Source organism: Aythya marila (genome assembly GCF_965140915.1).
Source record: "Aythya marila genome assembly, chromosome: 6".
In the NCBI taxonomy this organism is placed as follows: domain Eukaryota; kingdom Metazoa; phylum Chordata; class Aves; order Anseriformes; family Anatidae; genus Aythya; species Aythya marila.
The window spans coordinates 12,815,254-12,840,097 of NC_139047.1; the positions used below are offsets into that span (position 1 = coordinate 12,815,254).

A 24,844-nucleotide genomic window follows, 5' to 3' on the forward strand; every position below is an offset into this window, starting at 1 on the left:
AGTCGCGGTCGCACGGTAGCTGGCTCCTACCACAGGGCAAAAAGTCTTGGTTTGGCTTTTGGATTTACCTAGTGCCAGATCGCTTTCCGTACAAAAGGAAAAGGTTTTGTTCCCCTCAGGAATGGGAATCCAAATGCGACCACAGCTCACGTTATCTTTTGTTTTCAGTTGTAGGTATTCAGTGTTTATCTAATCTCCTGTGGGAAAGCAGCTATTGCACATTTCTCTCTTATTATGCTGAAGAAGCAGGATTTTTTTTTTTAAGCAATCTGGGCAGATGCAAAGATTATCGCCACTTATGTGTGAAGACAGGTGCAGATGCAGGCTTGGATTGTGCAATGGGGAGAAAAAAGAAGTTGACTTCAGCATAATAAGGAAGATTTAAACAGAGGTTGCTGTAAAAAGGGGCTGCTGTTGTGTGATTATGAAACCATAGCTTAGAAGTGTCCACCCACGCTGAACGAGTAATTGAACACAAAAAGTCACAAATGGGAGAACAGCAGGAGAAGGCTTTTCTTTAGGACGGAAACTGCCTTAACTGCCGTTGAATTATTTTGATATGTGAATGGATATGGAGATATTTTCGTTGCTAACAAAGAAGCTAGGGCAGAATTTAAGTTGCCTGGTGATACTTTGTTGCCTGGTTTAACACAACTTGGCAAAGCTCAAACTGATTAAAAAGGTGGGGGATACAACACTGAGGTACGTATAGCATAGTGTTTATGTCTCTTAAGGCTGAAAGGATCTGTTAATCATTATTTACTCATTCTAGCTACATTTATTTTGTTGGACATAAATGAATAAGATGATGGAGTAGCTGAGGCATCTTAAAAGACATAAGACTGTGATACAAGCATATGTGGGGGGAATCAGTCACTTCAGTAACATGGAAATAATTTTTGATTTCAGTGATGGACAAGTGAAAGGCTAGAAATCCTGTGGGTAGGAGTGGAGATTTGTAAAAAGCAGTCATAAAATCTTGCAGATGCAGTATTTCTGTGGAGAAGATTTGTGTATGTGAAAGCTCAGGCACATGCCCAAATTACTTCTTGTCTGCAGAGTTGCGGTGTTTGAAGGTGTGTACTGCTGTGGTTAAGACGCTTTGAAACATGTTATCTCAGGCTAAAATAGTTTGCCTTTGTGATGGGTTTGCAGCAAGCTTTGTGAGTTAATGTGGATCACCAACCATCCCTTCATAACTTGTTGAAACAAAGTAAGCTCAGTTACCTGTCGGAGGTTTCAGTGTAGTTCAAGTTCTGACAAAGAGAAGGTTGTAGAGTCCATCCCACAGTGCCGTGTATCTTGCCCTTGGAATGTTCCTGTGTATTTTTTGCAAGGTTAGACTGGAATATTCTATCCTTTGGACTATTGATCAAAGATACCTGACATCACAAGCCTAAATTCTGCCATTTCTTGCCTTCCAACTCTTTGTATTTATCGACTTGAGGTTGCAATTTGATTTGAGCTCAGGTAAGGTATTGAGAAAGATCCCTTTGTTCTCCTCTTCTCTATAGGAACAGCTAACCTCCTCCTCACACATGTGCATGAACATTAAAGCAAGGCTGAGAAACTTCCTTTTGCCTTTTAAAAATTACTCTTTTTTGATCCAAGCATCCCACTTTTTTCCCTTTCCTGGTATCATCTATCAAGTTTGCATAAACTGTCCCATATAGCTTTCAGTGCTTTGCTGTTTACTTTTGCTTTGATTTGATATGCTTTTCTGCTCCTGTTAGCCAAATGCATGTCAAGGTTATACCTCTGGAAAAAATAAATAAATTAAGAAAAAAGTAGCTTCTGACAATCAATAGATATTTTCCTAAAAATTAGAGTCTCAAATTTCTTCCAGCAGCATGCTTCAGCTAGTAAAGTGAGAATATAACAAATGAAAATCAAGGTTGATAAAACTATCAGGAAGGAAACTTGCCTAGGTTTTTAGATTGTTGTATATCTGCTTTCCATTGTGATTTTAAAAGCCTAATTTATTCTTGAATTGTTGTTTTGGTAAAATTGTTCAGAGGATCTGAGCAAAAGGTTGAATGACTCAACAGCATTTGAGGGCTGGGCTTTGAAGAATGCAGAGAGTATTTCTGCCAAATGTCCACAGTTGTGGATTGCTAGACCTAGCCCGGATTGTAAAAAGTATGGCAAATTTCAAGACAGTCCAATAAATAACATATATAGATTGTAGGGCACCTCAGTTCTGAGTAGGCTTGGGAAAGGGGGATCTCTTCAACTCTGTAGTGGAAGGAGTGTTCCATAATACATGGCATAATATTGCAACCTTTAATTACTAAGAAGTGCAAAATTCTCTTCAAGAAATTTTGGTATCTTTAAAGAACCTGCTGCTGGCTATTGCTCAATATCAGATATCAGGCTAAACAGAGGAGTGATCTGATATTCTGTGGTATTTTATCTCTTTTGTAACCACTGGAGTTATGTAGAAAAGAGTAATTCCTCTTAAGTGTAGAAAGCAAAAGTTCCGTAAATTTTAAACTAACAACTTTATCAGAGTTAGTGAGAAGAACTTCCCAAATATATGGGGTATTAGATTAACACCTCATTTCTTGCACTAAAATTGCTCTGAATAACGTATTTTTGTACATATGTACTTTAGAGATTACAGAGATCTTGATTATAATAATGCTGAGCAACATTGTGTGGTATTTGTGCTCATTCCAGAGCCTATTATTGCTGTTACAGCTGCTGTTGCTGCTTGTTTGCTGGCAAATCATCCAGAAGGAACAGCTGATGAGACAGCTCAAAATGCCTCACTAAACAGTGAGGCTATAGAATTTATTAGAATTCAGCATTTTCAGAAAATTTCTGCATAATGGTCTGCTAATGTTCTTAATTATTATTTTGTTAATTTACTTTTCAAAATCATACCCTAACAGTGCTCAATTGTTTTAAACACTTCCAATAGCTTAGCTTAACATGTTTTTAGGACACTGTGTCCTAAAACAGGAATTCAGAAGAGAATTTCTGCTAAGAAATTAAAGCGGCAGTTGAGAGGTTTGTATGCATTACTCCTTACTGCATAACTCCAGTTATGCAGTTATACATATACATATATATCCAGTTATACAGTAAATTTTTATTTTTTTTTTACTGGACCCAAATAACCACACTACCTAGAGAACATGGGGAAAATGCTGTCTTGGTGTCCAGGCAGCCCCCTTGTGGAGCCAAATAAAATTCACTGGAGTTAAAGTAAAGGGGAAATTCTCACCTCCGGATCCCTTTCCCGTTTGTAACCTGAAAGAATATTTTTTTTCAGAGAATGCATTGTTCATCGTAAAATGCTAAATAGTTTAGAATTGCATCCACAATTATTTCTGCTTTCTGCTAATAGTTGTTCAGCCAGTTCATCCCTCTGAAATAATTGAGCCTTTGTTTTTAGAAATGTGACACAAAGAACAGGACTAGGTCAGGAAGTAGGTTGGGGGCCACCACTGGTGACTGATCATGAATTGCAGGATATTCTTTCACCTTCAGCTTGTGCATGGAATTATTTTTAGCTTCAGAAATAATAGTCCCTTAATGCCAAGGGACTATGTTAATGGTCCCTAAATTTTAATTTCTTAATTCTATTTTCTTTTTGTTTTATATTTATTTTCAAAAATGACAGTATAAAATTCCCTGATTGATATAGTCAGATCAGCCCTTGAGAACTGACAGCATTTTCAAGTATGGTTGTTCATTACCAAATTACTGTGAAATATACAGTAATTTTGGAAAGGTACATGCTAGCAAATGATGTGGAAAGTAGAAACGTGACTTCATTCCCCCACGCTGAAGGGAGCTATACAACGTGACAGCCTTCAGCTGTGAAGGAAACAGAAAGAACTGTAGGTTCTAGTATTAACCACAGCCAGATGAGGGGAGTGAAACACACTTAGAACAGAGTTATTCTCATCTGTGTGGCAAAATGTTTTGATTGGCATGTTTGAAACCATCCTCTTTTCTAATATAGGTATCGGCACAGACTTAATGCAGATTTTATAGGAGGAGCTAATGTGAGTTTCTTGAGATATTTTAAATAAGAATGGTAGATGACTAATGGTAGGTGAATTCTAGCTCACCTCACTGTTTATCACAGTAGGAACTCCAAGGCATTTTCACAAAAGTAAATATTAATTCCCATTATACAGGCAGGGAATAATGTATTTCCAATAGAGGTAATTTTCTCAAAGCTTCTTGGAGGTTTATTAATTCTCTTTTTCTAGAATGTTCAGTTTTCAGACTCCCAGAAGTTGACTACTTGCCTTGCCTCCATTGAATGTTCTGAATTAAATGTTTATATCCATCAGTTTTAATGGATCTGTTCCAGTTTTAAATAGATGCAGATGAATGTAAGATGACCCTGAGTGTAAAATGCCTCTGCAGCTTCTTTGTCCATAGTGTAATTTATAGAGTCAAGGAATTGCAAATAGTATATCCTATTATGTTGAGTCAGTGGATGTTCTGCAGCCAATTTAAGATGGGGTCAAAATACATTCCCAAGACAGTTAAATGAGCGTTCTTTTCCCCCACATTGGCTGCTCTAAAAAATATATATATATTTTTCTGTTCCCACAATAAACCACATAAAGTCCTTTCTTACATCTGAGAGCAAGCAGACTCTCAACCTTGCTTTACCTCAGGAATAATTTGAAGAAAGATTTCTTTATCCTATTCAGAAGAAAAAAAAAAAAAAAGAAGAAGAAAAAAAAAAAGCAGGAAGTTAAATGAGGTAGAATAGAGAAGTTCTGTTTTCCTCCAAGGACAAAACTTACTTTTAGTCTAGCAACACTGATAAGCAAAAACAGCAGCCTTTGAAAGAAAGAGGTTTCTTTCCCTCTTATAGTTGGAAAATATAGAAATGTTTTCATGGAAATTTTTGAACATGGAGAAAGAGAAAGACCTTTTGAACAAAAAGCTTTTTTTATATGGTTTGTGTTTCTTCAGCGTTTTGCATGCTATTACTGGAACTGTAGTAGTTCTTTGGATCAGAGTTTAGTGTCTCTGTTTTCTGGTCCATCAATAAAAACAAAAATCTCTTCCACGTTGTCGGATGGTCTATGTTTGTAATACTGAAGTAACTGGGGTTCAGTTTCTGTTTTGGACCCAAGCTATGCCTTTTGCCTATTTTCCCATCTTGTGGGATGTGTGGTGCACAGCAAGGAAATGTTCTTACAGCAAAGTATTCAGCCAGTAGTGTCTGAGCCGTGTTGTACCGAACTCTGCTTTCTCATGGCAAGGCAGTGCTGGGTTCTTTTGTTCTTGAATGACAGACAACAGAGCTGTAGGCTTCTAAACATTTTAAAAATTGTTCTTCTCTTCCTCAAAGGATTTCAGTAGTATCTTCAGGAAACTGGAATATATTTTTAATCGTTGCAGAAGATCTGTGATATGCCCCCAGTTATAGCTGAAATTAATAAGCTTGAAAAGACAAGTAGCTACTTAAATTGCCTTTACAGAAAATGTGGCAATTCTAGTCTCTATATTCCAGTAAATTCTACTTTCAAGTTCATGCTAAGTGCTGAATTTGGTGCTTATAGCCTTCTTAAAAAATAATAATTGTGAATTAATAAGGAGTTAAAATTAACCTTTGTGCATCTTGATTCAGCTTAAGGAACTGGAATGGACAAATAAATGCTGGGTTTTTAGCTGCTTCATTGGTTGAATTGGTTTCCTGCGGTTCCTTCCCTGAGCCCATTCTTAATTTATTAGAGATGATGCTAATTTTGCTTTCTCTGAAGGCAGTGGAAGAGTTAATATGGACTTCATACAGAAAACTGAGCCCTTAACTACCAAAGCACTTTTCAGAGCTTCTAATAATTTGCTTTAACTTTATCACAAGTAGCATGCTTATTGGGATTTATCAGCTCCCTTCTCATTAGAGAGGCTGAGGGCTGGGTAGGCTGTAGAAGCAAAACTACGCTTTCTCCCTGGGGAGTGAACAGAGGAGAGGGCAAATGCAGAGCAGTAAGCAGAGCTCGCATTGCTTCTCCCTGTCTCACATTCATTGCTATGGATAAATAACCTAAATACCCGAGGAGTCAAGGTCACCTGGCACCTTTCACAAAAAGCATTTACATCCACTAAGCAGAAAAACAATCTGACAAATGTAGCTGACTATTAAAAACAACTTTAAAAATACAAATGAATATGTGCTTAAACCACTGACCACAGCCTCTAAGAGCATGCATAGTTGATTGAGCTTGATTTGGACTTGATTAGCACTGGCTTGGCACTAGATTTCAGGAACCATCCTCCATTTGTTTGCAAGGAGCTACTGTCCAGTTTAAAGCCTTTGCATCTCCATGAATCCTAAGGAATGTCAATGGTTAGACAGTATTGTAGAGGGTAACCAGCAGGCTCCACAATTCCATATGTAGATGTGCCTTTTGGTTAAGATATTGAGTAGTAGAGCAGCAACCTTACTTGATCACCCGTGTGTGCTATATGGGCACCCAGCCTGTTAGTGTGTATTTTTCAGGGAGCTGTATTTAATTTTGTGCTGACGCTCAGCTTTGCTGTGTGTTTTTTTGCAGGTGACAAGAACTCCCCTTCAGTTTTGCTGCTTGCATTTTTTTTCAGTGTTTCAGAGCAGTTCTGTCACAGCTAGCACAGCAGCTAGGAGCAGCAGTCTAACTGCAGGCTAGTGTACTTGTTATCCAGTCTAGTGCAGACTGGTACTTGTTATCCTCTCCTCCCTATGAACCTGCTTATTTTCTACATTGTTATTCATCGCAACAAACTTCAACAACTTAGCTGTGAGTTGTCAATGGATGATTGCAGAACATGAAATTAAATTTCCTCCTAGGTGAGAGTCATGTCTGTTGTGTGCCTCACCAGGATATAATCCCATTAATAACACAATGCCCATACAATCCCAAATTGAATTTTGGATTTGTGTTTTTAATCAAAAGACCTGTTATATAAAAGATGGATAACTGAACCTTCAGGACTTATATTTTAAATGGAAAATAAGACTTAAGTTCTTTGGAAGAATAGGTGTAGGCAGCTATACTGGTGTCTTGGATCTCGGGTAGATGGAGGTAGCTAAAATTCTGGTGTGGCTCAGGTTCATCTCTGTGCTTTGGGTTTTTTCTAACCTAGCCTGGTTTGGTTTTGGGCAGTTTTTGAGACATATGACTCAATCCATAAAGGATATAAATCCAGGGTGCCTTAGATGCATGACAGTGAACTCTGGCTTCCTTTCTAAGCATTTGTTTCCTAAGATCTCTGAGTAACTCTGTGGTTCCTGTTAATTTATGTAAGGTGAAAATGTGCAACTTGATTCATTCCTACAGTAGTACTGAAGATTGTGAAATACATAGTAAAACAACTATAGTTCACTTTGCCTTTTGTTTCTGTAATCTCAGTAGTTCTCTATTACTCTCTAGTTGTCTAGTACTCTCTATAAGTTTTATTCTGAACTTATTCCAAACAGCATTCCTTTGTATGGAAGGAGACAGAACTTTGGCTAAAATGGAAAAAAAGTGCTGTCAAGTTGGCTATTTACAGTCATTGAATATCAGTAACTTATCTTTAGTTGTCAATGACATATCAAAATGTTCACGTTGTTGTACTCTGAAAATTCCATTTATGTCAACTATTATCAAAGTGGCAGATATAATCTCTTATTTTATTGTCATGTGAATACAAAATCTGGATAGCTATGGTCTAAAAGTTATGTAGAAAACCATTCCTATTAATTTGTAGAAAGGGAGGAAAATGTGCAAGTATAAAAGCAAACTGTGAGAAACAGGCTATTTCTAATAGTATTTTTTCAAGGTATCTTAATCATCAAAATATATGTTTTTCATTCACTTTGTAAATTACTATCCAATATTAATGATTTCATAGAATGAAACACTGTTCTTTGTGTTTGCAGGAGTTGCATGGAGTGCTGCTTCTACAGATCCTTCTCCAACTTGTATGTATATACATTTTATATGTATACACCCACATATAGTAATTCATTTCTACACTTGTGTGTTTTTACCAGACCAAAGTAACAGCTAAATGAAGAATTTTGCCTTTGGCACAATTGTTGAATATCTTTTACACATTATGCATGAAAATATTCAAGTTTCTAAAATCTGCATAGAAAAAGGATACAGACCTTCCTAAATGAGCCAAACCTCCCTTCACCAGCTAGTTTGGTTTAAATGTGTCGTTGGAGAATGTTGTCATAGTTGCTGACTATGGGACATAGTGCACAGTTAAACCACAAGTAAACATTACAGCTTTACCAAAAGGATAGGCGTGAATAATCATTAGTTTCACAGGAAGAGAGGAAATTACACTTTTCCTGATCCCGATTGTCAGGCAGTTAAAATCTGTCTTTCCAGAGTGGATTTTAATCCATGAGGTGTTAATTCAAAAAGTAATGACAAAGGAACAGGGAAGAATTAAAATAAACAAACAACTGTAAATAGCTGAATTCTCAAAAGGTAAGTAGTTTCTTTCTTTCTTCTCTTGTTCAGCTTAATTGAAAGAGTGAAAAACTAAATATATTTTGTTAGACTTAATTTAGAAATTCGTGGTTGATATGACTTAATTGAATTAATGCAAATTGGGTTTAGTCTGGAGTATTCTTCAATGCTGGGATTATGTGCACATACTAATATGCATCTTGATAAAAACCAGTGGTGCTACAGTGGGAAATAATTATCAGAACTATCAGACAATTGTTTGTAATCTGGGTAAATTAAAGCTGGTTTTGTTAGTTGGTTTGTAATTTGTGCTTTAGTTTAATACTGGTATTTTTTTCTGAAGGCCATTCTCTGCTTTTGGTTTGTTTTATAGGGTTTAACAATAAAGAATCAGAAGTATTTTTAAAACTAGTTTGCTTTTCAATAAACCTAGTTTATTCACTGCTGGACAACCCAACATCTGTTATTTGTATGAAAATATTTTTAACCAGGTAGAAATTACTGTCTTTCTGCAAGTCCTACATGCATTGTATGTTCATGAATGCATGTCCCACTTCAGAACAACACTGGCATATTGTCACACTTACCCAAACGTATAGAGTTAAAACTCCTAAACCTCATTAACATATGGCAAAATAAAATACAATCAAGTAGAAAAAGGAGAAGACATAAAAGCAAATAAGGTGCATTTTTTTCATTAACTTTCTTCCAAGCTTATAACATTCAAAAATATCTGAAAAGATCACACTGGTAAAAAGATCCATGGTTAATGAGTTGCATGCAAGTATATATTAAACTATGTAATTTTGGATTCATCATTCCAGTTTTTACTATGTCTGAGCATTTCTACCCAGTAATTTTCGCTTTTGTCTTACTGAAATAGTGCTGAGTGAGCCCTTGAATTAACTGCCTTACATTAATTGCATTTGGCAAAGTACCTAGAGACAGACTCATGTGCCATTACAAGCAAAATTTTCTGCACATCTGCAGTTAAATAGTGCCTACGTTTACCCTATCCCAATATTTACCAGAGAGAGAGAGCTACTATTAAACTGCTTTTAGTTTTCATCAAGTTTCACCTATCTGTTACCTAGAAAAAAGAGGAAATCTTTAAACAGAAAGAAATAGACAAGTTAGGTGCCAAATCACGAGGTCCTCAAGTAATTCTGTGCTCTTTCGTCAAGCAATCTTTTAGTCTGTCTCCTGTGTTACATATTCACAGACATCATGTCCCCTTGTTGTCATTTCATCCTGGTCCAGGGACACTTGTGTCCCACTATAGCATAATGTCCATCCTCTTTTCATTCGTACTTCCTCCCTTCACATACAAGCTATCAGCATTTTAAGTTATATTGGTGGGACAGGAAGAGCTGGCATGGAGGAAAGACAAAGCAGGGTAGTTTTGCTGGAAGGAGTGAATGGTATGATGAGTGTAGTAACATCAGAACCAGGTGAAGCTATGGTATGTACATACTAGTTGAATAATATTCCCATTTTACTGACTGAGAAACTAAGGTTCATGGGGATCACGAGGCCTGACCACAAACACTCAGTAGGCTCTTGACAGAACTGGGATTCAAGCCAAGTCTCCTAAAATGCAGTTCAAATGTCTGACCACAGAGTTGCACTGACTGATGGGCAAGGGGACTTCGGCTGGTGGTTTGAGAAGCTCACTTCTCTCTTACATACAAAAGGAGATGAAGCTACTGATCATAAATACATAAATGAATGTATCTCACCATGCACTTACAAAGCGATACTTTTGGTGTAGCTTTTTCAGCATCTTTGTGCTCATTCAACGTTATTTTCTATAAACCAGAGTTGTTAGAAACAGAGAAATACTGTTCAGCTTCTTCTCTGCATAACAAAAAGCAGCCTGCAACTGTAAGGTCCATTTCCATTCATCAGCCACCACATCTGTTGCTTGCGTGGACATTGGCCAAAATGATTCATTCACGTCTAACATTTATTTTGGTGAAATAGTGGGATTATACAGAAGGGCAATATTTCAAAACTGGGTTTAGGAAACCAAGGGAAGTTGGAAACAACTTCCTCACAGCTGAAAACAAACACGTCATTATATCATTCTGCAGCTTTATTAGAAGGAAGGCAGTAGCCAAGTGAAGCAGCTGGAATCACACTGAAGTCACTCTGAACTCTACGGATCACTTCATTCTTCCTTCTGCTACAGAGCACATATCTCTGAATTAGTGTGCTTCCTTCTGAAGAATAAAGAAGGTAGGTTGATCTTTCTGTTAATGTTTTAAATCTTTCTCTCACTTTGTTCCAAATAATGTGTGACAAAACAACACTTGCAGGCAAATTCTGTAAGGTAGTGTAGCATATGCTGGCAAAAAAAAAACTTAAAATGAAGAACGTGATTCTCATTTGTTTCAAAGGTATTTTGAAGGAGCCCTGCAGCAAGAAACGATATGAAAGTATGTGTGAATTTAATTTTTAATAACTTTTGTATGTGTTTAAACAAAATTCAAGAAGCCTTTTATCCTGCCAGCTGACCTTGGCTGAAGTATCTTCCCCTCACCGTGTTGGTTTTAATTCGTTTGCTCTGCTTAGTGGTAGTACATCTCCTACAGCTATCACAAATTGCAGTATTATTAAAAATAAGTACATTGGTTCTGATCTGAACAGCTTCTAGAACAGAAACTGGAAATCATTTCAATTTCAAGTAAAAAATTAACTAACAATCAGCAAATCTTGAATTATGAACAGTCTAATAAAAACATTCTGAATAATTAGCCATGTAAAATTAAAAAAAGGTTATTGTAATTGAGATGTAAGGTGTGTGTGTTTCCCTTAACCATCATGAAATAAGTAGAAGGTTGTGGATCTAGCTGTCACTGAGTCCACAGAATGGTGTTTTCTAGGAAGCAATGAGTTTTGAAACCTTATTTATAGCAGTGTAATGAGATGAACTGGATTCTACCATATATTCAGACTTAGTGATAACCATGTCATTATCCCCTGTAGCCTTTATAAATGCAATCCTGCAAAATGAAGCAATATTCCAGAATTATGTTTGTAGATTTACAGAAGATGTATACATTCTCTAAGAATTAAATCTTGTTCCAGCAGAATAAAATTGTATTATTGAATGATCTTACATTTAAATTTAAAAGTTTGTGATCTGTTCTTAGATACTATTTTTTTATGAATAACTTTGCTATTCCAAACAGCAAGGAGCTAGTTTTGCAGAAGATTACAATCTGATGATTGCTTTTGTTATCAGTTTATTTATTCATTTTGTCTCAGGAATGTGCCAACAGTTCAGCTGTCTCTCTCACTGTGGTGGCTGGTTGTCAGGCTAATTTTCACTCATTATTTCTGATAATGGCTTGATTTGTGTTCTTTCAGCCTGAAACTAGTAGTTTCATAACAGTGCAGGGCTCTGTTGTTGACGGCTTTGCAAAAGAGAATTGAGTGGGAGGAACAGTTCTCATGGCACGGTACCAGAAGGAACTGCTGAGGCTGGGGTGAGCAGTGACCAGGAGATACTTGCTTTTAGAAGAGAAGATACCATCATGCACAGAACAACTCTCTAGGAGAGACTGGTACTTTCACTATATGCTTGAAGTTCCTGAGACAAAAAGAAAAATTGTGTCTTCACAGCATATGCTCTTCGTATCTTCAGTATGTTCCAGAGGTCTTGGGCTTAGGGCAGGACCAAAAAGCCTTGTATGAGCCCATGGCTGCTCTCTTCCAGAGAGATCATTTTTTCTGGCTTGTTGCAGGTCTTTTTTACCTGACCCACAATTTTACTGTATTACAATTCTGTAGAGGAAATGAGCTGGCCTGCTTCAGATATGATACTTTTTCATTAGCGGGCTTAAAGGCAAGCTAACAAAACACATCACTACAAGTCAGGTTTCATTTCAAGGGTATCTGCAAGGATAAAATCCTGCTCTAACACTCAAGGATACCAGCACTCCAGAAGTCTCTAGTCCTTGACAGAAACCTTAGTTCCCAAATAGTATGCAGCCTTCTCCTACCTCTGCTTACCAGCCAAGGTTCAGCGTCCTTCTGTCTGTTTTATCCGTCTTTCCTACTCCTTCCCCAGATGTGATCACTCAATACATCAACATGACTACTAGGTCTTTCCTCAAAGTTATTTGTCAAAACCATTATTCTTCCCTCATCTCCCAGTATTTACCACTGTTGTTCTTTTTCTGACATCTCTTTACAAAAATCCAGGTCATTTTAGAGATGACTTAAACCCACACAGAGAAAATTAGTCATTCCTTCTCTTCTGTGGGATTCTTCTCTGGTTGTTTCTTTGGTCAAAGTAACATTTCATCAGTTATCATCAGTTAGCAAGAGAAGAAAAGACTAGTATATTAACTTTTGTATTTGTCTAACCCTAAAGCTATTGAGACTTGTAGATGCAATTTTAACATATTCACTGCTGTAGACCATCTAGTACCTAGCTTTACTTGTACAAGAATGGAAGCCAAACCAATTAGGTTTCCCATGGTGGGGCCCCAAGTTTCATCATCTGTTAACTTCTTTTGGCTTTTTTTTTTTTGTTTGGTTGTTTTTACCCTTTTGGCAGATTAGCCAATCAAAGGTGCATAGAAAACTTCTGGACACCACTTACAGAGAAAGGAGGCATCATTGGGGGTTTCTTGAAGGTCTATACACGGGGAAGAAAAACATGCACAGTCTAATGAGAAGTGAATTAATATTTTTAATTTCACTTCTGGAATTCATGATTAGATCACAGAATGGTTATCTGGGAGATGGGGTACAATGTATTCCTGTCTCCATTAACCTCATTTGTCTTCCCCCCTATTTTTTCTCTTTCTTTCTTTCCTACCCTAATATCTTTCTCCTGTCACTTTCTCACTTCTCAGAGAATATGTTTAAAGAGTGATAAGACACAGGTATGAAGAACCAGCACCTTTTCTCTTTATCCACAAAAGATATTTGCCTCTTCATTGTTCTGGCCAGGTCTAGATTCTGCCTCAAACTCTACATTTGAATTTACTGTTTGGCTTTGGGCAAGATGCTTCTGTTCCTTTCTTGTTATTCTTGTGGCTGTTTATTCTCATGTAATTATAAACAACACAAGAATTCTCTCTCATTATGTGCGTACTGTGCCTAGACCCAGTGAAGCTTTGATCTCAAAGGGTAGGGCCTTTGGGTATTTTCCCAACATAAAATACTTGCCTCTTTCAGCAAGTATGAGCCTGGCACAGCAAGTTTTGTTCACTTTTGAAGCCACCTAGGTGAGAGAGAGAGAGAGAAGAAGATGCTGAGTAGTAAGCCCTGAAGCATCAATGTAACACCATTTTCTGCATTCCCATTTCTTCTTTCTGGTGATCTTCTTTTAAAGAGATCTGATCATTCTAGTGAGACATTTCAGAAATATTCAGATCTGTTGTCCATTTAAGAAAACTGAGTAACATGTTGGTGTCTTAAATTCTTACTGGAGGGCGTTGTACCATATCTGGTGGCATCAAATTCAACATGACATAGAAGTGATTTGAAAAGGTAATATGGGAAGCCTGTAAAACCGGTGTTTCCAAGCTCCTAAGTCATAGGCTCCATCTATGCTTATCACTGCTAGGGAGTGTTCCCTGTGCCATATTTGGGGCACAGATAAAAATCCAGTCCTCCTGAAATTATTTTGATACGATTTTTTCAGTTTTGCAAGAATAGAGGCCATGCTTATTTTAGACTTGAGCTTGAAGTCAGTAAAAGAATTATCTTTGTATGAATATTAGAGGTATACTGATACAGATATAGACAACCCTTAGTCTCCTGGACACAGTGATTCTAGTATATTAACTATGTGGGCAAAATAAAGTATGTTATCTCATCAGTTGTGTTACTAATTTTTCCTGGGACTAGCTCTTAATTCTTCTTGTTAAAAGGACTATAAGTATAGTAGATTGTAAATTGTCTATCTGTTATTTGATAGAGGTTTTGTATCTTGCTGGAGAAGGTTATTTTTATTTTTCTGAAGAGACCTGTTGTCACCCTTCAGTAAGTTCAGAATGGCTGTTGTCTAGCATATATTTATTTGGCTTTATTCAGTCTGCTGAGACAACAGTTCATAGTCTGAACTTTTCACTTTATTCTCTGTTCTCATTTGCTATTTCCTGTTAGGAGGGAACCGTGATTAATGCATTTGTTTGCTGAAGGAATACAACCACTTAAAAAACATGCTCAGAATTGCATGATTATATAATGATCATAGGAAAGCTAATCAAAATATTCTTCTGTTCCAAACATATGCAACAGTTGCAAAGTAAAAGTTGCATATAAACTTTACATTAAAAAAAAAAAAAAACAACACCATAAAAAGTCATACTCAATTAGAAATGCAAATCCGTAGAAATCCAGTCACTGTGAAGCTGAGGCACCTCAAAAAATTAAAATGGCTGTCTCTGTTACTCTACATATGTAGTTATTATGGTGGCTTATAGCTAAAGAAAATACTGATGGCATTTGGGGAGGAATAGTATACATATAAAACTTCTCTGGAACAATATCTCATTGGTGTGCACATGCCGCGTACTGAGGACACAGCCAATACTGTATCTGGTGCCCCTGCTGGGCTTGGTCATCTGGGATGTGCTGAGTGGTTCTGAGCTATATCGTGGATTTGCAGAGTCAAATTAATGCATATGAGAGACAAATGGCAGAGATCCAGGTTCCTTTCCAAAGAAAAGGAGAAAGCCAACCAGAATCTGCAAGGGCTGCCCAGGTAGGTGCTGGCTCCCACCAGCACAGGGCAGGGCCTTCCTTCAGGAGGATGAAGGTTTCCCAGAAGTGAAGCTGTGGTTTCTCTACTTCATCATGAGTGAGGGAACAGTGTTATGTTTAAGAAAGGAGGATTGGACTGTGGTTCAGGAACTAGGCAGGGATTCTAGGTTTGGCACCTGGTTTGATCAGATACTTCCTGTAGGTCATTCTCAACCTTGTTTGTCTGTACACCAGACCAACGATACTTCCATGTGAGTGCAGTTTCACTGCAGCCTGTGAATGCTTAGGTGTTATGACTGGTTTTGTAAATACTTAGTCAGTGCTGACATATAGGATATAAGACCATATTTTAAATCTCAGAGGGAACTGTTTCTCTAAACTTCTGGTTTTTCTTTGTTATGGTCGCATCATGGACTTGCAGAGATTACAGCAACCCCTTATGCTAGAAAGGTTACTAAGAGAGATATTTGTACTTTTAGCTGTATTAACAGAAAAAAAATGAGAGCAGGAGACAGTGCCAACAACATGGTTACCAGGTTCCTCCCCCTCCGCAGTGCATATCCCAAGGACATCAGAGTTTCTGTTTTCCTTGGGGATGGAAAATCTTGGTGCTTGGGATCTGCATGAAAATAAATCACTTTTTACCAAATGCAGTTGCTCATTCTAGGCATTTATGAGTTACCTGATTGTGGAAATTGTAAGCTGCTCAATTGCCACAGTTGTCTGGATGATTTGTTATATTCAGGCCAGACCCACAGTAGATATTTTTCCTATTACAGCAGCATGATTTAGATATGAAGTTGGGGTTTCCATTTGTTGTTTAACATTTCTGTGGCAGCAAAAATCCTGGTCTGAAATCATTGCTTTACTGGTATTAACTGTGTCTGCTCTGTGAGAGTTTGTTAATCCTGCTCTAACACTCACTTTGTCTGTATTTGTCTGTAAAATGTTATGAGGCTATTATCTGGTCTGGTGACTTCAATACCACAGATGAAGTGGCGTGTTTTAACTAATAAGGTCATGTTTAGCCTTGCTCAAAGACAGTTTCTTTTGGCATACACTTTAGGAGATATCTAGCTAGCACATTGCATATGTGTTTCTAGTAGTGCTTCACTGAGAGACATAGCGGTGAATGATGGTTATTTGCATTCTTGTCTTGTCTGCTAGAACAAATACATCTATATTGTGTCTTGAAAAGGTTTCAAATCACATATCGTATCTATCATGATCTGTTCTAGTTGTTGAATTCAGAACAGCTTACAAAGTCATTTTGTTACCATACGCATACTGACCATTAGAACAATCGAGCATTTCTGTGGAAGAGAAACATGCACTGAAACCTTGATTCTGCTTTTTTTTTTTTTTTTTTTGTAAACTAGATTAAAATACCAGTTTCCTAGTAGTTTTGTCTGCAGGGTTAGCTTTAGGCTTAATTATAGCATAGCTATGATTTAATTTAGCAGTATGGGTGTACCAGGCGCTTCTTGCTATAAGAATGGGGGCAAACGGTCATCTTGGTTTTGTGCTTCTGAGAGAGAAATACATACATAGGAGTCTGACAGTTTGTAATCTCATCAGTATTCCCTGTGAGTTTTAGGGTATTATGTGTTTGTAGAATACTTTCCAGAAATACATATATACTTCTATCAAGCTTGCTCAGCCATCTGTGTTTTGAACTTCACAGATAAACATGAAATTCACCCAGTAGTTTATGTTTTTGAAGCTACGTACATTCAAAATCTAGCACCTCGAAAGTTCCACGGTTTTTCTTCTGAGGGCTCTTGAATGAATTCGATACCCAGATGAACCTTCTGAGACACAGCATGACGAGCAGGCTTTGGGTGACCTTTTGGAAAGCTAGTTGTTCTCCAACATCTGACTTGTGCAAATGGCAAACGCTGAAGTGAGTCAATCAAACAAGCTTTCCTTTAGCCGTAGATCATACATGTGGAATGTGATATGCTCAGAATTATTCATGAAGACGTTAAAAGGAGGGATTGTACATTATATGCCCTTTCTGAAACGAACTTTTGAGACAGCCAACTCCATGTTCCATAATTTTCCTATTAAATTAGGGTCCACCATTGTGACCTGTGAAATCAGTTTAGCTGCCCAAAGGCTCCAAGCACTGTTCATCACACTGAACAAATAGGTTTAGAGATTGCCGCTCAAATATTTGTGTTAACTTTTAACTAACACAGACAACAAATAAGTTCTTCCTTTGGACCACTCTGTAAATGTCTAAAATAATAAGGGCCAAATGTGAGGTAGAGGCTGCATGGGCCGCAGCCCAAACACGTGCCATAACCCTAACTTGTATGGTGCCCAGAGAACTTTGAACCCCCAGGAAGACTACATTGAGTGAGGTGAAAGGAAATTGCAACTGTTTTGTTTGTCTTCTCCTATTTTAGACTGAAAACCCATTCTAATTTCATTCCAAAGCCATTCCACTGACCTCAAGGCTGAGGCACAGAGAGGTCAAAAGACTTTCCCTGGTCAAACAGGATGCATGTGGCATAGCCAGGAATAGAGCCCATAGATAGCCCTGGTCCCATGTGAGAACTGCAAGGCCATTCTTACCGTAACAAAAGCTGTTCTGTTATAAGCAGTTTCAGTCATTTATCTGAGCTGTCATTATGGCTCAACCTTCTAAAATACTATAATTGTTGCAGAGAAAAACTCCAGGTACTTGCAATTAAAAAGCTGTGAATCTGGCAGTTGAGATCTGATTCTGGATTCCCACACTGAAATGCAGAGAAAGGCATACTACATAGTAAAATCTCTTCCCAGCAGTACGATGACCTTATATTTTAGATATATTTATTTATAATATGTGTTTCTTTAGGCCATTCTGTCCTAGGATCTAAAAAGCACTAGCACTGAGCGCCAGCCTGTGATATTCATAGAGTCATTAAATGGCTTGGGTTGGAAGGGACCTTATAGATCATCCTGTTCCACTCCCCCTGCCATGGGCAGGGACACCACCAGGGCCTCATCCAACCTGGCCTTGAACACTTCCAGGGGTGGGGCAGGGATGTTTCTTACATATTCCTATGAAGTCGTTTAGTAATTAATTTCAATTTTATCGAAGAGGACAGGAAATGAAACCTCCTAGTCAAACATTCTGAAACCTATTTACTTAAAATTAAACAACTGTATTCATAATTAAGCAACTGAGTCAAGGCAACTGAGGCTCAGTTTTCAGAGCTGCCTGTGACCTCAGCAAACAGGAAAAGACTCCAGTCAAAGGACAACTGCTAAGCATACATTTTACACAGACTGTGTATTTAAAAAGAAGCAGGATGAAGTCTAATCTTGGTTATATTCATACAAATGCAATACAACACTGTTCTGTAACCTGTAGCTGCCCCCAAGTACTACTGCCAGGCCTCTGACCACACTTTCCTGTTTATTGAAAAATATTTTCCTACCTTGGCCCCTTTTTACAACCCTGGACCATCAGGGACTGAGACAGTGAACTGCATCATCTCCCTTACACTTTCTAGCAGTAGGCCTGAAAGCCAAATGGGAACTGTTTGCAAAAAGTCTTTTTTCTCTGCTGAACCTCAGTTTGCAGACAGGTTCATCAAAGTGTCTTCCCAGCCTGGAAATAAGGACATTTGTCAAAGATCATACAGGAAATAAGAAACAAAATAAGCAATATAATTAAATTTCTTCACTTTCAAGATCTGGACTTGAATTGCAAGACAATTGTGCCTCTAAATGTTTATTAATAAATGAGCTCATATTTGGGACTACACGTAATACAAAGAAACGTCCTTGCTAAATGATGGCTAACAGCCCAGAAGAAAAGAAATCTATGTCCTTACTGCAGTAAACCAACATAGCTCCACTGAATATCCCCTACGGCATAACTTTTTCAGACCAGCGCCTAACGTGATGAATCTTGTTGTAGGAGTGCTTTATGTATGTGTTAAATGTAGAAGTTTCTGGACTTTGCAAGTGTAATTGGCAATGTCTGCCAAGCCTTAGCCATAGAGCCTGGTCTCAGTATCTGTACCTCGGGAGCTATGTTATCCGATGTTTTCTTTCCCCTGCTATACATCATCTTTGAAATTCTATTCTTTATAATATTAAAGGAGCATTGTTGGGCGGTAGGCAAGCAAATGTTATTGCCATTATTGTTAGCATTGTTAGGGGAAAAGAAGAGTTTTGGGGTTACACATATGTGGAGGAAATTCTTGAATCCAAGTATTGTTACATTGCACTAGCTATTGAGAAACTTTGAAGCAAACCTGATTAGTGACTAGGATACAGGATGCTAATCAGCAAGAGACTGAAAAATTGCATCGATTTATTTAATTGCATAAATTCAGTTTGAAGGTATAATTTTGTATGCAGGCAAAGACCCTTAAAAATCGGATTATTAATCTTAGTGTCCTCTGAGGCTGTCCAAATACAGTGTCGTTCCAGATGTTAATGGTACTGCTTCTTGTTTATACTATTTCTCAGAAGTTATGCTGTTTGAAAAAAATTACTCAGAAGGGTGGTACCAGTATTTGATGCAGAATCTATCCTCAAGGGGCAAGTAATTACATAAATGCAGGCCAGTAAACTTCATTTTATCAGGACAGCAAACCAAATAACATTCCTCCAGCCTGATGTAAATTGCAAAGGGCAAATGTTATCATAGCCTCTTGATAGAACAGACTGTATTGACTTTTATTACATTTTTTAAAGAGATATAAAATTACACAATTTTTGTATTTATTTTTAACCTTGTTCCTTTCATTTACAAATAAGAAATTTAATCCTACCAATGCGTGTGCACATATGTAGCTTATGTGAGTAATCCTTTCAAAGTAAGCAAACTACTTTTTTGGAGGAAAGTTATAAACAGGAATACAAACTTGCAGATGTGCTTCTGCAGGCAGCACACTCCCAACATCCCGCTCCTGTTGTCCTTTAGCACACGAAAATTAATGGAATTACAGGAATGCAGAGCTGGGTTCCAAAAGTTCAGGCTGAAGCTCCGTTTCAGAACGGAGCTAGTGCTCAGAAATGTACCACTGAGCTTATCCATTGTACGGCCAATGGGTTGGTCACATCCTGCTCTCAGTGCAGCTGAGTCCAGTCAAACAACATAGCTTTAAATTAAAACAGAATTTAGCAGAATGTTTCTTTTGAGTACAGCAGATACTTCTGTCAGACTGTGGTCATCTGTGCTATTCTTTATCTATGCTGTAGATTGAATACAGAATTTCTAAGTGCTTTTTCCTGTTCAACCATTGTTTGATGTTTTCCTGTCTCTCTCTCTCTTTTTTTTTTTTTCTTCTTCTCTCTTCTTGATTTTACTGGTGGTTTGTATTTTCCTTTTTACCACTCCTTGCCCTCCTACACTCTTCTGCTTTGGTTTTAGAGGAAAATTCTTATTTGAAACATTGCATTGTACGTTCCAGAAGCTTTGCAACAGAAGAAAACAGAGACTGTCTGTCTGTTTTTGTCTTAAATAAATCAATAAAATGCACAAACTAAATCCCACAACATATTTCCAGCTATAGCTCTTACAGGGTGTGTTATTCTCCTAAGAAACTTTTCTTTCATCATAATGGAAGAGTACCACAGTTGTATGCATTGCCCTTAAATGCATTCCTTATGTTTCCTTCTGTACATCCTTTGCTATATTATAACTGGGCTGTGTCCCAAATAAGTCATCCTAAAGTCAGCAACACTGCTAGGTGACAAGAACAGCACCCAGCCTTAGGGAATCTAACACCTTGACTGAGTCTGAGAATCAGTGCTCTTTGATACAAAGACAGATACATGATAGACAGAAATAAACCTATGAACTTTCAGTTGCTGGAGAAAATGGTGTCTATATTATATTAACTGCTGTGTGGGGATGGACATCAATTAAACCAAACCAAAACAAAACATTTTCTTTCTGGCATTTTTCTGCCTGTGTAGATTCCTGGTGCTTCTCTAATTTCTGGCAAAGATACTGTCCATAAAACTTGTTTCAAACAGGATCAGAGCAGTAAAATACCAAAGCCAACTAGAAAAGTATACAAATCACACACTTGGAGTAAAACTTTGCAGCTGGTCTCACAGAAATCTGCCAGTGATATTGTGGTCAGAGCCCTCTTAAGAAATGAATGCAAGGAAAACAGTTCCTGAAGACTTCAAGTGATACTTGTCTAGATTTGAGTATTTTTTGAAATGTCTGCAGCCAGGATATTACACCAGCTTTGTACTAGCAGTTGACAGCTAAGGAGCGATAGGTACGTGAAAATGAATTCAAAGGAATTGCAGGTTATTATTTACAATGCAATAGGACAGTTCTCATTTGATTGTTCCATTTCTTTTCTTCTCCAGAAAGCAGCTGTGCAACATGACATTTGAAGATTTTGAGAACTACTCTTATTTCTATGACCTGCCTGAGGAAGAAGAATCACCCCAGTCCACCCTCAGCATTGCCCATATGATTTCCCTTTCCTTTTACAGTGTGGCGTTTCTATTGGGAGTCCCAGGTAATGCCATTGTCATCTGGTTTATGGGCTTCAAGTGGGATAAATCGGTCTCTACACTCTGGTTCCTCAATCTGGCCATTGCAGATTTCATTTTTGTTCTCTTTTTGCCCCTTTATATCACGTATGTAGCAATGGGCTTCCACTGGCCTTTTGGAAAGTGGCTGTGTAAAATGAACTCATTCATTGCACTACTTAATATGTTTGCCAGTGTTTTCTTCCTGACTTTCATCAGCCTTGACCGCTACATCCGCCTAGTCCACCCAGTTTTTTCCTACAAGTATCGGACTATAAGGAACACCCTCATTCTCAGTGGGATCATTTGGATATCGGCTGCAGTTATTGGTGGCCCTGCCTTATACTTTAGAGATACAGCTACAGTTCTCAACAATGTCACCATTTGCTACAACAACTTCCATGTGCATGATAGAGAACTCATTATGCTGAGACATCACATTCTAATTTGGGTGAGGCTTGCATTTGGTTACCTCTTTCCTCTAGTGACCATGGTCATTTGCTACTCATTGCTGCTCGTTAAAGTGAAGAAGAGAACTGTCTTGACTTCGAGCAGGCTTTTCTGGACCATTATTGCTGTAGTTGTAGCTTTCTTTCTTTGCTGGACACCGTATCACATATTCAGCATTGTGGAGCTTTCTGTTCACCATGACGAAAACTTGCACGACTTATTGCAGGATGGCATTCCCCTCTCCACTGGCCTTGCTTTCATCAATAGTTGCCTCAATCCAATCCTCTACGTTCTCATCAGCAAGAAGTTCCAGGCCCAGGTCAAGACAACAGTCTCTGAGGTGCTAAAATTGGCACTGTGGGAGGTGAGCCGCTCAGGAACTGTCAGCGAGCAGCTGTGGAGCTCAGAGAACACCCATGCACCTGTGCACTATTGCGAAACTGCTCAGTGACAGCTTGTCACCATCAGTCTCTGAAATAGCTGACAGATTTGGAGGTGTAGTTGACTTCACATCTGCCAGTCAGATGTGCATCTTTGCAAATACAGTTTTAGATAAACAGCTGGCTTAACTGTGCTTGCTGCTTTCCTTTAAATGTTTTTAAAGGACACATCATTTGGGCGTGGTGTGGTTGCAATGTGGACACCCTGAACTGAAAGTTGTCAGCATAAGCGGAATTGCTTTAACTGGGTTTTTGATCAGGAACATTGTTGTAATCCTGTTGTTTTGTGGTTCTATAGCTTATTGATATTAAAATAATACACAAAAATATTCCCCTGATCCTCACTAATAACACTTTTGATCTAGACATCCTCCTCCAAGAGGTCATGGCCATACATCAGTGGCTTGTGAGTGTCCTGATAATCAAGTATTGTTTAAAGTAGGAACCACCTGGCTCCATCCCAGCCTAGTGAAGTTGTCAGTAGCTCTGCTCTGCAATCAGAGGTGTCCCAGGACAGAGAAGACTAACTTGCTGCCTTCTGTTATCAAGAGAAACATAGAAATAAAGTGTTTTCTCCCATTGTTCTTTGTCTTATACTCAAAGCTATACCAGGAGGCTGCCGTTTCTGGTCCCTTATTCTTGTGCTTTTAATACTGGTTGGGTACAAAATACGGAGTAACCGTTTCATATAGGATTTTGGCTCATTTGAAATCTGCAGTTAGTAGAAATGGTTCCCAAAGAATTTGAGATGTCCCTGTCACATGTTGTTTTTCTATGTTTAAGCTTTCAGGTTTAGAGAGGTTTACAATTATTAGTTGCTCTCTACTGGTCTTGCAAAGAAAGTTTAAGAAGTTGTATTTTGAACATTTTGAACAATTGAACATTTTGTCTTAATGCTAATCTTCTAAAAAAAAAAATCAGTGAATTGAATTCAGTGACATTAAGTGAATTCAGCAATATTGTTTGACAAGTCTGTAATCTGTCCACTCCTGTAAGAAACAGGCAGCAGTCCCAGTTGTATTATATTCTGTTTGAACCTGTTGCGTGCTGTAGAATCGCACATGCACCAATGCAAATATGCATGCTGAGTGAACCAATTTCTGAGGCAACACCACTTAACTAAGGAGCTGTACATAGGATAAAACTCTGCTAAAAGTAAAAGCATAAAGCTTTAGGTAAATGCAAACTAGTTTTTCCTTTGTTACTGACCTAAGTATCTAGAGTAAGACTGCCTTTCAGATAATCTACATGCCAACACTTGTAAGTACCATTCATACTTTAAATTAGGTCTTATATGTGAATATATTTTATACAAAAGCATGTATGTGTGCATGGATGAGCACATCCAGAACTGGTAGCTGTACAAATAGAAACTGTCTGATTGTGGTCTGTAACTGTTTCTTTGGGCTCTGGTCTGAATTTGGAAGAGTGAGGCAGGATCAGTGGAATTTCAATGTGTTTAACTTTGGGCTGGAAAGTTGGTAAGCAGCATTCTTCCCTGTGAGTCATTCGCTGCCTGGTACAGTGACTCAATGTTTTGGTACCATGCAGCTGAATGTGCCTACATCAACTGCTTGCAGTTTTTCTTCACATATTCCCTGACATCTTTCTAAGAATGATGTGTTAGCACTCCTTTCCTGACTGTACTCCAAGTGGAGTAATAAAATTGTTGTTTCCAAAGAGCGTGTTCATTACTTTTCTCAGCAGCAATTTGCAGTGACTGTCCACTCTTAGAACCGCACCTTCCCAACAGTTTTAGAAAATGAAATCAAACCCTGACCTTTTCTACTGAAGGAATTAAGGTTTATTTCAGATTTCTTCTTGCATGTCAGCCACATGAGCACAGATACCAAGATATACAGAGAGAAGCTTGATTTTCAAATGGGAGAACAGTCAGAAAATGTTTTGCAATGCTTTGCTACAGAATTTTATCTCCAAAATAATTTCTGCAAGAGTAATGGAAGATACCTAAACAAAACAGATAGCAGTCTAGGTTTCTGCTTACAAAGAAAAAACAAAAATACCAATTATTCTCCTGCGGCACTTGTCTGAGGAATGCTCCTTCAAAACTCTGCAATGGGAAAAAAAGCCAAAGGAAGGAGAACTATCCAATTATGCTGCAAGATACTGCAGGGAAAAAAAATAGTAAATAGACCCATAACCAGTCAAGTCATTCAGGAATAATGCATTCTTGCCTACTTGTCTATTTTGTAACCGGGGAGACCATGTTCTCAAACTTTTTGTTGTTCCCATGCAGCAAGCTTCCTTCTGCTTTCAGAAAAAAAGGAATAAATCACG

General features: G+C 38.0%; 1 protein-coding gene across 2 annotated transcripts; it reads left to right on the plus strand.

The window, feature by feature from the left end:
- The first annotated feature begins 7 nt into the window (after nt 1-7).
- On the plus strand, nt 8-24,220 carry CMKLR2 (chemerin chemokine-like receptor 2). 2 transcript variants are annotated; one of them, XM_082763442.1, is made up of 5 exons: nt 8-170; nt 7,883-7,924; nt 8,343-8,444; nt 10,520-10,664; nt 21,489-24,220. In XM_082763442.1, the coding sequence occupies exon 5, from the start codon at nt 21,505-21,507 to the stop codon at nt 22,555-22,557; it is 1,053 nt and encodes a 350-aa protein (XP_082619568.1). In that variant the 5' UTR covers nt 8-170; nt 7,883-7,924; nt 8,343-8,444; nt 10,520-10,664; nt 21,489-21,504; the 3' UTR covers nt 22,558-24,220. The 2 variants fall into 2 exon arrangements, with proteins under 2 accessions (XP_082619568.1, XP_082619569.1); XM_082763443.1 differs by lacking the exon at nt 8,343-8,444.
- The last annotated feature ends 624 nt before the right edge of the window (nt 24,221-24,844 follow it).